The 16482-nt window shown below is 41.6% G+C and overlaps 1 protein-coding gene across 1 annotated transcript in view; it reads left to right on the top strand.

Moving 5' to 3' along the window:
* Positions 1-16482, top strand: part of PCNX2 (pecanex homolog 2) — a 340225-nt gene that overhangs the window by 217 nt on the left and 323526 nt on the right. Inside the window, exon 2 of the mRNA XM_003797465.1 lies at positions 8-148. Coding sequence (XP_003797513.1) covers positions 8-148 — 141 coding nt within the window. The remainder of the gene's footprint in view (positions 1-7; positions 149-16482) is intronic.

The following is a 16482-nucleotide window of genomic DNA, read 5'->3' as shown; positions in this document are numbered from 1 at the left end:
ATCCCAGGTGCTGCAGCTGCTCCGGCAGGGCGTGTGGGCCGCGCTCACCGGGGGCTGGTACCACGACCCCGAGCAGAGCAAGTTCACCAACAGCTGCCACCTATACCTGTGGCTGTTCCTGCTGCTGCTGCCCCTGGCCCTGCACCTGGTGAGTGGGCAGGAGGGTCAAGCCCCGCGGGGCTGTGGGGACTGAGGGAAGGAGAAAGGACACGCCGACTTAAGGGCAGCCTCAGGAGGGAACGGGTTGGTGAGGATTCTTCAGAGGTGGGAGGGAGAAGGGCTTCAGCAATTTGGGACAGAGAACGTGCAGGGGGAAAAGGCACCGAGGATATATTGGAAAGGAAAGAAGTAAAAAGGACTTAGGAAGCGCTGGACTCATGAAGCATTGATGCCGGGTGTTAGGATGAGTCAGACTTTGCTTGTCACTGGGGAAGGTTGATGGAACCACTTTTGTAGGTGGACGACTCCTAGGCCTTTTGGCTGGTTAGCTTGGTGTCATGTTTGTTATAAAATATTGTAGGTGATAGCCAAAAGGCAAAATGAAAATGTAAAAAGTAAACCTATTTCAGTTGTTGATCTTTTTTCCTCTCTCCTCTGCTGCTGTTTTGTTTGAGAAAGCAATTTATTTATCAGTTAGTCTCCTTGCACTTTTCACGGTGCTGTGTATGGAAATCTGTAAGAAAATACACGAGTGGATAAATCTAATGTACTTCGTGCTAAATAAAGTATTTCAGCATCTAGTTGGGGCATGACATTTTATGATACTTGAGGGCTTGCTGAATAAATCTATAGATTGACCTTCTGAGGTAAATGTATACTTAATTGGAACAGTGGATAGACTTATATGAAAAGATGTAAGGTACTCCATGTCTTATTACACTTTGTGTGCCAAGAATCTAATTTTGACAGATGTATCAGAATCTATCTTAGTGTTTTTATTCCTAAAACATTATTTGTGCTCCACAGCAAAAATCTTCAATGATTCTACATTTGGCTTTTGAGATTGTCAAGGATCTGGTGTTCTTTTACTGTCTTTTTGGTATTTTATCAAAAGGGTCAGATGTCTGGCTCTGAAGTCAGGCTGCCTGAGTTAAATGTGGGGTCCACTCCTTACCAGGGCTGTGACCTTGGGGAAGTTACTTACCATATCTGATTTTTCATTTTCTTATCAGATAAGTGAAATGATAAAAAATAATTGTTCCAGATTTACAGGATTGTTTTGGAGGGAAAATATCTAAGAAAGACAAAACTTACAGAGCCATATGTCTGGCGTGACCCGAGATTGACTCAAACCTGAGTTTACAGTTCTGTTCTGCTCCTTACTGGCTGTTTGGCTTGATATTGGGCTTTTCTAAACCTTAGCTTTCTAATTGTGAAAATGGACATGATAGAACACAGGCTTGGGTTCAAATTATGGTTCTGCTGCTTCTTAGTGTGTGAATTTAAGCAAGTTTCAGCTTCTTTGTTTGTAAAACAGATAATTATAGTATCTCCCTTTTAGGGTGAATGGGAAGACTAGATAAATTAATCTATTAAAGTACTTCTCAGTGGTTGGCACTCAGAAAACACTCAGTAAGAATTAGCCGTTTTTTTTCCCCCAGCCCCATCTCTTAAAATCTCTCTATTCCACTCACCTGGCCTTGCCCCAGAGTGAAATGGTCATCTCTGTCTAGGCATCCTTGATTCCATTTAGCTAGAATTAATTTCTCTTCTCCCTTGCCCTTATACCATTCTGTATTTACTATTAGTATTGTAACATTCTGTAGTCAATGTTATAGCACTTTTGAATTCTGCCTTTTACTTGGTTGTTGGAATATATATTTCACTTCTGCCCCTAAATCATGAGCTTTTGGAGGACATGGATTTTTATTTTGTTTATTCATCTTGGTTTTTCTTACTGTACCTAGCAGAGTCCCTGGCATTTGGTTAATGTCCTCATATGTAATAAACTGGTATGCACATTTCTGTTTCAACCAGCATTACATCGTCTACCTCACTACGCATTTTAAATGTTTTTTGATAATGAAAACTATATAATCCACCTGTAATCTTCCTTAGCAACAAACACATTAACATTTAATACATATTCCTGTAGATGTTTTTCCTATGCATATGGGCTCATTTTTTTACAAAGTTCTACTTAAGATTTGATGTGTACATATATATAATCAGAACCCTTAATTTCTATCTAATTATGTTTTATTTAGCAGTTTGGTTTCTGTCTTACCTTTGTAAATAGGAAATCATCCTTGGTTAACTTTCTCTTTAATGATATTTAAACATAACTTTTAGTTGGATCACAAGACTTTAGACAGTAAAAACTGATACCTTAAATTATTTTACTCTTATATTGACTTTTTAAAAATCAAAACAGATATACCAAAATTTTTATATCTCTATGTCCGTGTTCCTTTAACTTTTATTGAATAATTGTATGTGGGTGCATTTGTGGTTATGGTACTGATACTTTTCCATAGGTAGCCTGGCTTATTAAAAAAATGACAGGTTATGATTTTCTTGCTCTGGTCTTCTGGTCTCTGAAAGTGCCCTTAGAAGTAAAAGGTCTCCTCTCCCAAATGAGGCTTCTGTTTTGTAGGTCTTGATGCTTAACTACATTACTCTGCACTTCAATATTGCCTGTGATTATTAATGTATTTGTCATTTTGTTTCATTAGCAAGAACTTGGTCCAAAAACTGTACCTTACTGCTCACTGACAGCTGGGGCTTATTTGATGTTTGGTTACTAACATGTCCTGAGCTTTTCCAGTTTCTGCACAGTTTCACTTTAAACATGTTTAGTCAAGAGAGTTTCACTGTTGGAAGGATCCACTTTTCATTTAACAGGTACTTTGAATATTTAAATAAAATTTTTTCATTATTAACTATCGAGGGAGACTTATTTCTAAACATTAGAATTTATTACTCTAGGTGACAATATGTAAATTAGTTATTTATTAGCATTTATAAACTATTTATATGTTTATGAGAAATGTCAGAAATGTGCAAGTAAAAACTGTAAGCCAATTTGGATAATTTGGAAAGAGTTTTACTTTGATTTATTATTAACCTAATTTTCTTTTGAACCCACTGAAAGATGATTTGAGAGAGAGATTTAAACTTTCATTTATTACATATGTTTTGTCTTTGTTCTTTTTAGATGATAACTAACAGAAATTCAGGGTAGAGGTCTACAGCAGGAGCGTATGGGCATGGCAGTGGTCTTGTGTAAGCGCTGAGAGCACCAGCCATGTTTCAGAAGACATTATTCCTGTTTTTCCTCTTATCAATCGTGTGGGTTCATGCAAGTCACCTTACTTCTTCCGACCTCAGTATTATCATCTGTAAATAGGGATAACCACTTTTATTTTGTAGCATTAGTAGTTGAAGTCCAAAGAGGGTAGGATACTTGCCCAAGGTCATCTAGACAGTAAGTGATAAAATTTAGACTTTTAATGAGGTCCTGTTGTATCCAAGTCCTTTGCCTTTCCTTGGCACTATGCTGCCTGCCCTAGTACACATCAGAGCGTTGTGAAGTGGAATGAGGATTAAGCCTGTGATACCATGTTCAGCTCCAGCAGAGAGGGCGTGGTGAGTTGTGGAAACAATGCGTGGAACCTTCACATCCTTCAAGACCATTATGTGTGATTTTTCAGGTCTGACAAATGCTATTAGGATGGACAGCCCTTTCCTCACTTACAGACAAAAAGCTTTAGCATTATGGCCGTAGCTTTCCGTTTCCTTTCCTTTTATTTTAGCCAGACATATTCTTTTTCCACCTCTTCTTTTTAAAATTTAGCCTTAGAGACTTTCTTTGGTAAGAACCACGTTATGTCATCTACTGTAACTAATTAAAATGGGATTATCTATTAAGTGCTAGCAAGCACTAGATAAATAATAAGCACTCAACACATACTAGCTATTATAACAGCTACTTGGTGACGTTTCTAACATTTCTGTTTTTATTTTTTGAACAATACTTTCCTAAGATTTTATTATGAAAAATTTAAAACATACTGAGCCCATTTTACTGTGTGCAGCTGTATGACTGCCATGTGGACTCGGCCACATTAACTGTCCTTAGACTTGCCTTGCCACATGTCTACCCATTGTCCATCCTTTCATTGATCTCCTATCCCACTTTCTTGAGGCATATCAAAGGAAACTGTATGAATTAGTCCGTTTCTTCCTAAATATTTCACCTTGCTTCATAAATGACATTTTGGCTTGGGCACAGTGGCTCATGCCTGTAATCCGAGTACTTTGGGAGGCTGAGGTGGGAGGAATGCTGGAGGCCAGGACTGTGAAGTCAGCCAGAGCAAGAGCAAGACCCTGTCTATACAAAAAATAAGAAAAATTAGCCAGGTGTAGTGGTGCACACCTGTGATCCTAGCTACTTGGGAGGCTGAGGCAGGAGGATAACTTGAGCCCAGCAGTTTGAGGCTGCAGTGAACTATAATTGCCTGGGGTGACAGAGCAAAACCCTGTCTCTAAAGTAAATAAACAAATAAATGAATACGTGACATTTTGATAGAGATTAAAGTATAGTACATTTTAAAGGAAGATGCTAGAGAAGCTCTGGCTGTGGCATCTTGCATCGCTCCGCTCTCCATCCCGCCCTCTCACCTAAGGAACAGGGTTTCCTGTTTCTTAGATCTAAGACGTGAAGGTGCGATTGGTTGTTAAGGTTTGAGAGACTGGGATCGTAAGGCCTTGCAGTTCTTCAACCACCCTTCCTTCTCACCCCGCTTCTAACATGTAAGATGCTTTGTGCAAATTATGGTCAGGTGGCCTGCCCAAAGAGGCATCCTCATTTCTGGTCCATTTGACCCTGGAGCTCAGCACCCTGTACAGCCTCACACAGCAGGTCTGGCCTGTCTGCTTGGCTATTGTTTTGTTGGACTGCCTGGCGTGTTGCTATTCTCAAGATAGCACACTCAGTCCTAGCGTTCATATTCGCTTTCTTTGTTGAAAGACTTTCTCTGTTACTGAATCACATGGACTATGCTTTCCTTCTTCCCTTTGACTCCTAGAACCTTGGTATCTGGCCTTCCCACTTCTGGGAGCCTTATTCTTTCTCTCATTGAGATGCCTGATCCTTTGTGCTATCTCCATAGTTTGTCTGAATGTCCGACTTCCTGCCTCCTGCCCCCATAGGCCTGAGGCAGAGTGAGGTTTCAGGGAAAGAGCCTCTACAGGGGGATACTTAAAAAGCATCCCTGGGCACTCCAAGAGAAGTGCAGACCCAGACCTTCCCGATTGGGGCTGAGTGGCATCCCATGCAGTTGTTCTTAAAATTTTCCTGCTCTAGATGGGCAAAGGGCTGGGCTTGGTTGAGGAGTCTGCTTTCCTGGTCTGAGCACGTTTACTAGGAATAGCCCTCACTGTTGCTAGGACAGGCTTATTCAGTCTTTTCAAGTTGATGCCTCCTTTTTTGAGTGATGATCGCCACCCTTTCTGCAAAATTCCTCCCATTTATCCTCATCTTCTGCATGAGAGGCATAGTGCACATCTGCGGGCAGGATCTGTGTTCCCAAGTTGTATTTTTGTGTTTGTGACAAAAGAACCAGCATTTGCCTGTGCTGGGGCACTGACCTCTGGTACAGATTCCAAATATAGAGCTGTTTTCCTTACAGTTCACAGTTTTGTGACAAATTTTCTGATGGTTGAATATATGTCTCCTGTCCCACTCCCAGTTTTCTTCGGGCTTCTTGAGATTTCTCCCCCATAGAATAATCAAAGTTTCAATCATTCAGCAATTTCCATAAGCAGTCAGGGAAATGAGGCTGGCACAGTTTCTTTCCTCCTCCCCCCTTCCCTCACACATTGGCTGATGTTTCTGACACCCTTAGAGTCTTAGAGAGCAGGGACGTTCTTGGTTGGCTGGCTGGGTGGTGAGCTGGCCTTGGGCTCTCAGAGCGTGACATGCATTCCTAGCTGACTCTGGCGAGCTACCTTCACATAGCCCCAGAGACCGAGTTCTCTTTGCCAGCCTATCTCACTCGGTTTCCTTGAGGAGGGCTGCTGTATCTCTGCCCCGCCTGGTAGCTTCCTGCTTCCACCTCCAGCTCTCTTTTGCTCCACAGCCATTTCAGACGTTACCTGCAGCAAATCAGTATGGATTCTCACACATGTAGCTATGTGAGTGCTCTCTATTCTTTACCCCACTGCCCTGTGGTGGGTAGGCCAAGCTCCACAGAGCAGATTCTCCTTCCTGCCTCCATTAGAGCAGCCAACCGGCCAGCCTCAATCAGACGGCAGGCTACTGTGCCCTTTTCCCCAACCAAATGGTAGGGGACTCATTTAAGAAGCCCTTCTTTCTGGACTGGGGAGGGGATGAGATAATAGTCTTCAAAAACTTCTGTCAGGAGGGATGGGAAACCCAGGAGGTAGAAATTCCTGGGTGCAGGAAAACTGGGGTTTCATGTCTCTCTCCTGTGGGTTGACAAATCCCATACTATTTAGCCATAAGAAAAGATATTGACTTACATTTGGGGTCTTCAGATTTTTTAAACAGGGGGTCAGTTCACTGTCCCTGAGACCGTTGGAGGGCCAGACTGTGGGCCCCGAGATGAGTCGGCTGCTAAGCAGGACAGGCAGTGGCGGCAAAAACACCTGGCGGGCCCGATAAATGTCCTAGGCGGGCTGCATGTGGCCTGCGGGCCGTAGTTTGAGGACGCCCGCTTTACATCTTTTGTGTTTACCTAGATAGAGTTGAAACACATTCTTCCTAGTAAAGTGTCACAAGAATGGAGAAAAAAGCATCCAAGGTACTCAATACTAATACCACGCCAATATATGAACAACTATAAGCCCATGTGAAAGAAAAAACACAAGTATAGGCTATCAAGGGGCAGGGAAGAAGGGGCGGAAGAGGGAGGGTGATTGTGGGGATCTCACCTAATGTGCATGGTGTGAGGGTATTTAGCCCGGGGTGAAGGGCTCTTCTACAACTTGAACTTTACCTTGAAATGAAGATAATGCAACCTAAACATTTGTACCCTCATATCATTCTGAAGAAAAGAAAAATCCTCGGCTCGGCGCCTGTGGCTCGAGCGGCTAAGGCGCCAGCCACATACACCTAAGGTGGCAGGTTTGAATCCCCAGCCTGGGCCCGCCAGACAACAATGATGACTGCAACCAAAAAATGGCCAGGCGTTGTGGCGGGCGCCTTTAGTCCCAGCTACTTGGGAGGCTGAGGCAGGAGACTCGCTTGAGCCCAGGAGTTGGAGGTTGCTGTGAGCTGTGATGCCATGGCACTCTACCCCGGGGGATAGCTTGAGGCTCCGTCTCAAAAAAGAAAAAAGAAAAAAAAGAAAAATCCTCATTCTGGATTCTATTCTGGCCTCATCTGGGGTAAGGGATTCAGGGTTATGTAACTCATTTTCATAGTCTACCTCGGTGTCTATGGTAACTTTCTCCAAAAGTTTTGAGAAAGACTGTTAATGGACTGTTATTTCACTTCCAGGAAACATATTTGACAGTGTCCTTTCTGATTAACCTGGGCAAGTTTCCAATTGCTCTGCTTATTGTGCTTATTGGCATTGCTGGAAGGGCTTAATTTCTTTCTGTCCCTGCAGATTTTACATTTCCTGATTTTTGCGCATCTCAAAACTTTCATAGTGACTCACATATTTAGAAATTTCTGTCTGTGGTCTGTCCCAGAAATTTCACTAGAATCTATGATTTATCTTACGTTCATTTCTTGGTCAAAACTTCCACTGAAACTTTCATCATACAAATGTGTAATCATTTGCATGCACACGGTCTTGCTTTCCCTCTTGACGGGACATATTGGAGATCACGACACAAAGAGCTGCCTCACTGTTGATGTCTTCATGGTATTCTGATACGTACGTAAAGGGTACCGTATGTGACCATTTCCTACTGAGTGGTGTTCAGGTTTTCAGATGATTTCTAATCTCATGCTAATAATATTAGGCTGTTTGAATTACATTTCATTCAATAGTTGAACACATATGTTATCAGTCAGTTTGTGCTAGTTGGTGCTGAAGTAATAAACCTCAAAATGTCTTTGCTTTGTTGCCCTTGGTAGAGTGCTGTGGTGTTACAGCTCACAGCAACCTCCAACTCCTGGTCTTAGGCGATTGTCTTGCCTCAACGTCCCGAGTAGCTGGGACTACAGGCTTCTGCCACAATGCCCGGCTGCTTTTCTTTTTTTGTTGTTGTTGCAGTTTGGCCTCAGGCCAGGCTTGAACCTGCCACCCTCGGTATATGGGGCCAGCACCCTACCCACTGAGCCACAGGTGCCACCCAAAATGTCTTTGCTTTTACCAAGTTTTTTTTGAGACAGAGTCTTACTGTGTCGCCCTTGGTAGAGTGCTATGGCATCACAGCTCACAGCAACCTCCAACTCTTGGACTTAAGCGATTCTCTTGCCTCAGCCTACCGAGCAGCTGGAATTACAGGTGCCTGCCACAACGCCCGGCTATTTTTTTGAGACAGGGTCTCACTCTTGCTTAGGCTGATCTCCAGCCTGTGAACTCAGGCAATCCACCTGTCTCAGCCTCCCAAGTGCTGGGAATATAGGTGTGAGCCACTGTGCCCGGCCCACAAGTTTGTTTTTTATTTATACAGCATGCAGGGTGTGCTCAGTGAGGGGGGAAGATACTGTCAGCAGGGGGTCCTGCTCATTCACAGGCACTTAGGGAGACAGGCTAACTGAGCCTCTGTTGTGGAGTGGGGTTCCCCATTACCCTCACCTTGTGACCCTGGCTAATTATTGCCAATCTCCATGGCAGAGGGAGAGAGAGCATGGGCGTCATGCACTGATTCTCAAGGCTCCTGCCCGCAAATAGAAGATATCTTTTCCACTCAGTCTTTGTCACTGCAAGTTGCGTGGTCCTACCTAACTTTACAGGGGCAGGAGAGTGCATTCCTACTGCATCTGTGGGACAAACTGGACATATTTGTTGAACAGCACTTATGTCTATGACAACACGCTGAGTGCCAGATATTCTGCTGGATATTAGGAAAACAAGAGGAGAGCAAGATCGACTGGTGTCTCTGCCCATGAAGTGAGCAGATAGAGATAAACAGAACAGAGTAATAGTGACAGTTGTTACTATAGGGATGTAAAGGAACACTGCAGTAAAGAATCCTGGCTTCTCAGGGGAGGAAGTGACTTCTAATCTGAGACTTAGATGCCCTGGGGTTAGTCAAGCAAAGATGTGTAGGGGAGGAATAGCACCTCAAGCAAGGGAACAGAGTATATTAAAGCTCTAAGGCATGAGCGAGGGAGAGTCAAGCCAGTTTGAGGCCTTAAAATTTCAGTGTGGTGAATCGGGCAGAGGGAGGTGGCATTGAGGGAAGAAAATGCGAAAGCTTATGAATAGCCTTTTAGCCAACTTAACTTGGCTTATCCTGCAGACATGGGCAAATTTCTGTCTTAGAAAATTTTTAGCTCCCAGTTGGAGAAAAGACTGGAGAAATAGTACAAGAAGGATGACATAGGTTTGTACTCAAGTCTTACCCTGCATTAAAAAACTTTTCCAGTATTTCAGGAGATTTTGAACCTTGGTGGCTATCACACTGCCTGAGTTTAGCATTTCCGCAAGTTCTGTGTCTGATTGTTTATGATGCCTCATGTTAGAACCTTGTTTCCCTGGTCCCTACTTCTTTCTGGACCCCTTTTCCAGATTATTTTTGGCTGGGGGAAGGCTGGAGGGTGGCTGGTCTGGAAATGGGGTTCCAGGGAAGGGATGAAAGGGCAGGGCATGAGCTAGAACAAACTTGGACAATTAGTGTCAGTCTCATTTTGAGTTACTGAAAGGAAGGTAATTAAATTATGGACTATTCCTCTAGCTCTTACAGTAGTTTTGACTAGATTTGCTCCTTCCAATGCCATTTTTCATCAAGCATGTGTTACTTTACCTTTACCTCCCTCTGAGAAGCTGGATCATTCTGTGGTTTTCATAATGTGTTGTACACCTGCCTGTTTATTCATTCATCTTAGTGTGACCAGGTTGAGTTCATGGTAGGGCACGTCCATCCTGCCCTCATAAAGCTGTCAGGTGGGTACTTATAAGAGAAATGGAAAAGCTTCACAAGTTGTGATCAGTACTCTAGCAGAAATAAGAGAGGGGCTCTTTCAACAGGGCTGTCAGGGAAGGTTTATCTGAATGGGTGACCTTTTCACTGAAATCTCAAAGATGAGAAGAGGTTGGCTAGGCTATGAATTTGGGGAAGAGCCTACCAGGCCCAAGGGAAGGGCTCAGAGGTGAGGAGGCCTGGTGTGTTCTAAAAACTGCTGAAAGGCCAAGTAGGCAAGGGTGACGATGACATGGAGGGCAGAGGGGTGGGGTAAGTTTGGAGAGGTTGCCAGGGCCAGGCGGCCGTATGGGCATTATAGGAATGTGGATTTGATTCTTAGTACAGTGAAACACACTAACGTTTTGTTGTTGTTTTTGTTTGTTTGTATTTTGGCGTGCTTGAAGTATAATATGAATTACATTTTTATCCCCTAGTTTTTATTTTGAAAAGTTTCTAACCTACAGAAAAGTTTCAAGAATAGCTTAACAAGTACAACACTCTTTATTTAGAAGGACCAGTTCTTAGCATTGTCCCACGTCATCACTCTCTTTAGATACTGATACATTTTTTTATTTTGCTGTATCATTTCAGAGTAAGTTGAACACATCAAAGTACGTGCCCCCCATCATCTTCAGCACGCAGCTCCCTCATGATTATCACATTCAGAAACGTTACCAGTGAAGCCATGCTATTGGCTAATATATAGTTCCTATTCCCCAGTCATCCCAATGGTGCCCTAGGTAGCTGGGGGCTTTTTATTTTGTGTTTCTGGATCGCAGATTTAATCAGGGGTTAAACATGGCTTTTAGTTGTCACATCTTTTGCTTGTCATTTTTCTGGAATGAGTTCTCTAATCTTTCTGTTTTCTGTCATAGCATTGAGCTTATTTTGCACAACATTTCTGAATTTCAGTTTTTCTGTTTGTTTCCTTGAGATTAGGCCTGATTACGCACTTTTTGGCGTGACTACTACTATGTAAGTGTCGTGTGCTTGTCACACATTACATCAGAGGGATGTGGTGTCATCTTCCTGCCCCTCTCCCAACCCCCATTATTGGTGTTATTCAGTGTGGTCCTTGGTTAAGGGAGTGTCAGCCAGATTTCTCTATTGTAAAGGTGCCTATTTTCCCTTTTGTATTTAATAAGTAATCTGTGGAATGAAACCTACAGATTGTGTATATTGTATTCCACAAAATCTTTCCTTCAGTAGTTGCAGCATAAATTGATGCATTTGCCTAAAATAATTATTACACTGGTGGTTGCAAAATGATGACTTTATAATTGTTTGTTTGAGATGAAGTTTTGCTATGTTGCCCAGGCTGATTTTGAACTCCGAAGCTCAAGGGATCCTCCTGTCTCAGCCTTCTGAATAGTTGAGACTACAGCCAGGGTATCTCCATGCCCAGCAGCAAAATGGTCATTTTCTACTAATTTTCTTTCAACTTTATTAATTGGTGTTTTTCTAGAACAAAAGAACTTACCTTTTCCTCCTTTCCCTGTAGTTGTGTTATGCTCGTTGGGTGAGGTCTCGTGTATTTGTTTCTTTTTTTATTCATTAGGTATAACCTCTTCCTGTCATCTTTTTTTTTTGCAGTTTTTGGCCGGGGCTGGGCTTGAACCCACCACCTCCGGCATATGGGGCCGGTGCCCCACTCCTTGAGCCACAGATACCACCCTCATCATTCATTTTGATGTTCAAATTATCTAAAATTTGGCAAGTGGGACCTTGTTCACTCAGGTCTTCACTGTTCTGGACATGTCTCCATCAGTTCATGTGCACTTTTTTGCTGTTTGTCCCAACAAGACGTTCCTGGCTTTGTGCTTTCCCTGCCCTGGCCCTGGAAGAATTAGTCATTCTTTTGGTGGGAAATGTCATTTGGAATCTCAACTTCAGGGCGGCCAAGAGTTGTGTTCTTTCCTTCTAGATTATCTTTGCTTCTGGGCCCTTTCAGTAGACAGAGTGGGGAGATTGATTAATCTATCAGTTGAATAATTGATAATTGATTATTCTCAGACCTCCGATCCTTCCACCCACTGCACATTTGTACCTCCCTCCTCCCACAGTGGGAGCATCTGTGGCATTTGCTCAATCCTAAAATAAACGCAGGAATTGTTACTCCCCTAACACCATCATAGACAAATCTTTAAGTAAAGTTCAGGAGTGCCTAGACGTTATTGTTTCTTTTTCAGACTCCATCCCGGCAGTAATGTACTGCCAGAGGATTGTGTGGTAAAGGTGTTTGTGTTAATTCTTTTCTTGTTGTGTTTTGGTTCTTTGTGGCTATGCCTTCAATTTGACATGCAGTTAGATTCACCTGTGGTTGTGTAATTTTAGCTTTTTCCTTCATTCTTGTAGATGTGATCATTGTTGGAGGCATAAAACACCAGCACGTCTCCCCAAAACATATAAAAAGATATGCTGAATTACTTTATCAAATGGTTTCTCTGACTGCTGGGTGGAAAGTAGATCAGAGGAAGAACAAAAATAGAAATGGGAGTTTCAGAGGCTATTTTAATCATCTAGCCAAGAGTTGGTGGTGGCAGTAAAGATAGGGAAATGTGGACAGGTTTTGAAAGATTTAGTAATAAGTTCATTTTGGGGGTGGAGGAGTGAGGATGAGGAGGAATCAAAGGTGATATCTGATTATCTGGGTTGAGCAAGAGGTGTCTGGGGTGCCATTGACTGTGATGGAGAGAGGGCAGCTGGTGGGATGTGTGGAAACCAAACTCCTGGGTTTACATGCATTAGTTTGGAGCTTCCGTTGGCTACCCAAGTGCAGATGTGAGTAGATAGCTGCATGGAAGTGTGGGAGCTCACAGGAGCAATCTCAGCTAGAGGTGTGCTTTGGAAATCATCAGTGTAGAGATTATATTTACTGCCAGGGACCAAGTGAGAGCTCCTAGAGAGAAAGTGTAGTGAGGCCCCTGGAGTGTGCATACAGAGGCAGAGAACAGAGGAGGCGTCGTGAGGGAGAGCCAGGGGAGCACGCGTCTTAGAAACAGAAGCAGAGCATTTCTTTTTTTATTAAATGTTAGCTGTGTACGTTAATGCAATCATGGGGTACAGTGTGGTGTTTTCATATACAATTTGAAATATTTTCATCAAACTGGTTAACATAGCCTTTATGTCATTTTCTTATTGTGTTAAGACGTTTATATTCTACTTTTAGAAAGATTCACTTGTACCCTTGAAAGATAAACCATAGAGATGATCCCTCCAATCACCCTCTCTCTACCTATCCACCCCCATTCCCTCCCCTCCCCCAACCCCCTTCCCCATATTCTTAGGCTATAATTAGATTATAGCTTTCATATGAAAGCTATAAATTAGTTTCATGACAGGGGTGTGTACATTGGATACTTCTTCCATTCTTGTGATACTTTGCTAAGAAGAACATTTTCCAGCTCCATCCATGTAAACATGGAGGGCCCAAAGTCTCCATCTTTATTTATAGCTGCATAGTAATCCATGGTGTGCATATACCACAGTTTATTGATCCATTTGTGGATCGATGGGCACTTGGGCTTCTTCCATGACCTGGCAATTATGAATTGGGCTGCAATAAACATTCTGATACAGATATTTTTGTTGTAATGTAGTTTTTGGTCTTCTGGATATATACCTAATAAAGGAATTGCAGAATCAAATGGCAGGTCTATTTTTAGTTCTCTAAGTGTTCTCCAGACGTCTTTCCAAAAGGAACGTATTAGTTTGCATTCCCACCAGCAGTGTAGCAGTGTTCCCTCTTCTCCATATCCACGCCAACATCTCTGGTTTTGGGATTTTGTGATATGGGCTAATCTTAACTGGAGTTAGGTGATATCTCAAAGTAGTTTTGATTTGCATTTCTCTGATGATTAAGGATGGAGAGCATTTTTTCATATATCTGTAGGCTATGCGCCTATCTTCTTTAGAGAAATTTCTCTTCAAGTCCCTTGCCTACCCTGAGATGGTATCACTCGTTCTCTTCTTCCTAATACGTTTGAGTTCTCTGTGGATTCTGGTTATTAAACCTTTGTCAGAGATATAACCTGCAAATATCTTCTCCCATTCTGAGGGCTGTCTGCTTGCTTTACTTACTATGTTCTTGGCTGTGCAGAAGCTCTTTAGATCACAGCCTGATCTTTAGTTTGATCAGGTCCCAATAGTGTATTTTTGATGTTGCTTCAATTGCCCGGGGGGTCCTCATAAAATTTTCAGCCAGGCCAATTTCTTCAAGTGTTTTCCCTACACTTTCTTCTAGTATTATTATGGTTTCATGTCTTAAGTTTAAATCTTTACTCCAGTGAGAGTCTGTCTTAGTTAATGGTGAAAGGTGTGGGTCCAGTTTCAGTCTTCTGCAGATTGCCAGCCAGTTCACCCAGCACCATTTGTTAAAGAGGAAATATTTTCCCCACTCAATATTTTAATTGGCTTGTCAAAGATCAGGTAATGGTAAGTTATCTACCTCTCTATTTTAGTGCCAGTACCATGCTGTTTTAATCACTGTGGATTTATAGTATAATCTGAGGTCTGATAGCATGATTCCTCCTGATTTGTTTTTATTCCTGAGAAATGTCTTGGCTACTGCAATCCCCATTAAAGCTCTACTGTCATATTTTAAAGATCTTGAAAAAATAATACCTCATTTTATATGGAATCAGAAGCAGAGCATTTTAACGGAAAGCAACTACATCGCACGCAGCTGAGAAAAGAGGAATTGTAGTTTTTTTTTTTTTTTTTTTGTCTTTAGAGATGTTATTAAGAACACTGTCAGTAGAGAAGCCAGACTTCTGTGGCTTCAAAGGCAATGGGAGGTGAGGAAGTGAAAACCATGGGTGAAGACTGTTCTTTTAAGCAAGGAGCAGAAAAATGGCAAAATATGTATAAAGAGCTTTAGAGTCAGGGAGGCTTATCTTTCCCTCAATGCTAGAGAATCCTTGAGTATGGGGCTGTGATTTGAATTCCTCTCTGGTCCTTGGTGTAGGGCTTCACACACCATGGATAATCAAATTGCTTTTTCCGTTAATGGATTCCAACACAGTAAAGGAGACCCAGTTTTGGTGGTGCATGGAGCAGACTATGTTTCAGGAAACTCACCAATGTGTTGTGCCAGAATCCAGATCTTCAGAAATAGAGCTTCAAACAGAGACATTACTCCTTATATCAGCTTGCTTTGACATTCAAATTGCCATTTCTAAGTATTTGTGTAGCAATTATGTATTTCTTTGTAGTACTTATATAACAATTGTAATTTTTTCTCTGTTACAGGAAATTTGGACTTTAAAAAAATTATAGACCATTGCAGGAATGCCTGTGGCTCAAAGGAGTAAGGTGCCAGCCCCATATACCAGAGGTGATGGGTTCAAACCCAGCCCCAGCCAAAAATTGAAAAAAAAAAATTATAGACCATTTTATCAAACAAAAATGATTTTTACTCATTTATTGTTATTGATTGATCTTAAATGTAGAAAGGAAATATAAATGTTTTAGACTGTGAGGGACCTTAAGAATTTTCTAGTCTTATCTCTTATTCTATGGTATGAATATTTCTATTGGGTTATATATGTGTTTTAGTTCCTTCCCCAAATCTTTACCATCTCAAAAGAAAAGCTAGAGCACTGGTACTTGTATTCCATTGGTCTTCCTTGTCTTCTGTTAACTTAATTCTGCTTTCAAGACTACAACTAGATGCTTAATCAGGAAAGTAGAAAAATTTCTGAATATAAGAAATATCCCTGCGCAATCCTTGAAACAAATATTTCACCCAGCAAACAGTCATCTGGCTTCTTTCATAATTATGTGTCAACACCCCTGATTGCCTATACAGGCGATGAAAGATTTGCTCTGTGGTGCTCTACCCCATCTTAAAGCACCATAGTCGAATTTATTTTTCTGCAGTATTGATGAATGATGGGTAGATCATAATGATAATGATGATGAGAGATTTTAGCATTTGAGTGCCCATCTAACAGACAATGTATTAATTTTTTTATAGTTTAATACTTATAACAATCTTGTCAAGAACTATTAATCCCATTTCACAGAAGAAACAGAAATTTGCAAAGGCTAAATAACTCCCAAAGTTTGCACAATTTGCTAAATTGTGAAAAGATGTAGAACATAAAATTACTATCATAAATATTTATTCACCAATATCTTTGATGAACTGTTTGCTGGTTACTAGGTTGGATGTTAAGGGTGCAATGGAGGACAAGATAAGCCTGGCTCCTGTCCTCCTGGGACTTACCGTCTTTACATGCCTCTTACAAATAAACTAGAATCCATGCGGAGAATGTGACCACCATAAAAGTGGCATAGACAATTATCAAAGAAATATATATAGCTAATAAACATGTGAAAAATTTTTTACCAATGAAAGAAGTCTATTTAAGTAGCATGATTTTGTATGCTTGGATAGCACAGATTTTAAAGGTAGCACAGATTTAATAA

Source organism: Otolemur garnettii, unplaced genomic scaffold (assembly GCF_000181295.1).
Source record: "Otolemur garnettii isolate 467f Iridium unplaced genomic scaffold, OtoGar3 scaffold00116, whole genome shotgun sequence".
In the NCBI taxonomy this organism is placed as follows: domain Eukaryota; kingdom Metazoa; phylum Chordata; class Mammalia; order Primates; family Galagidae; genus Otolemur; species Otolemur garnettii.
This window is presented reverse-complemented; position numbering and strand designations above follow the sequence as displayed.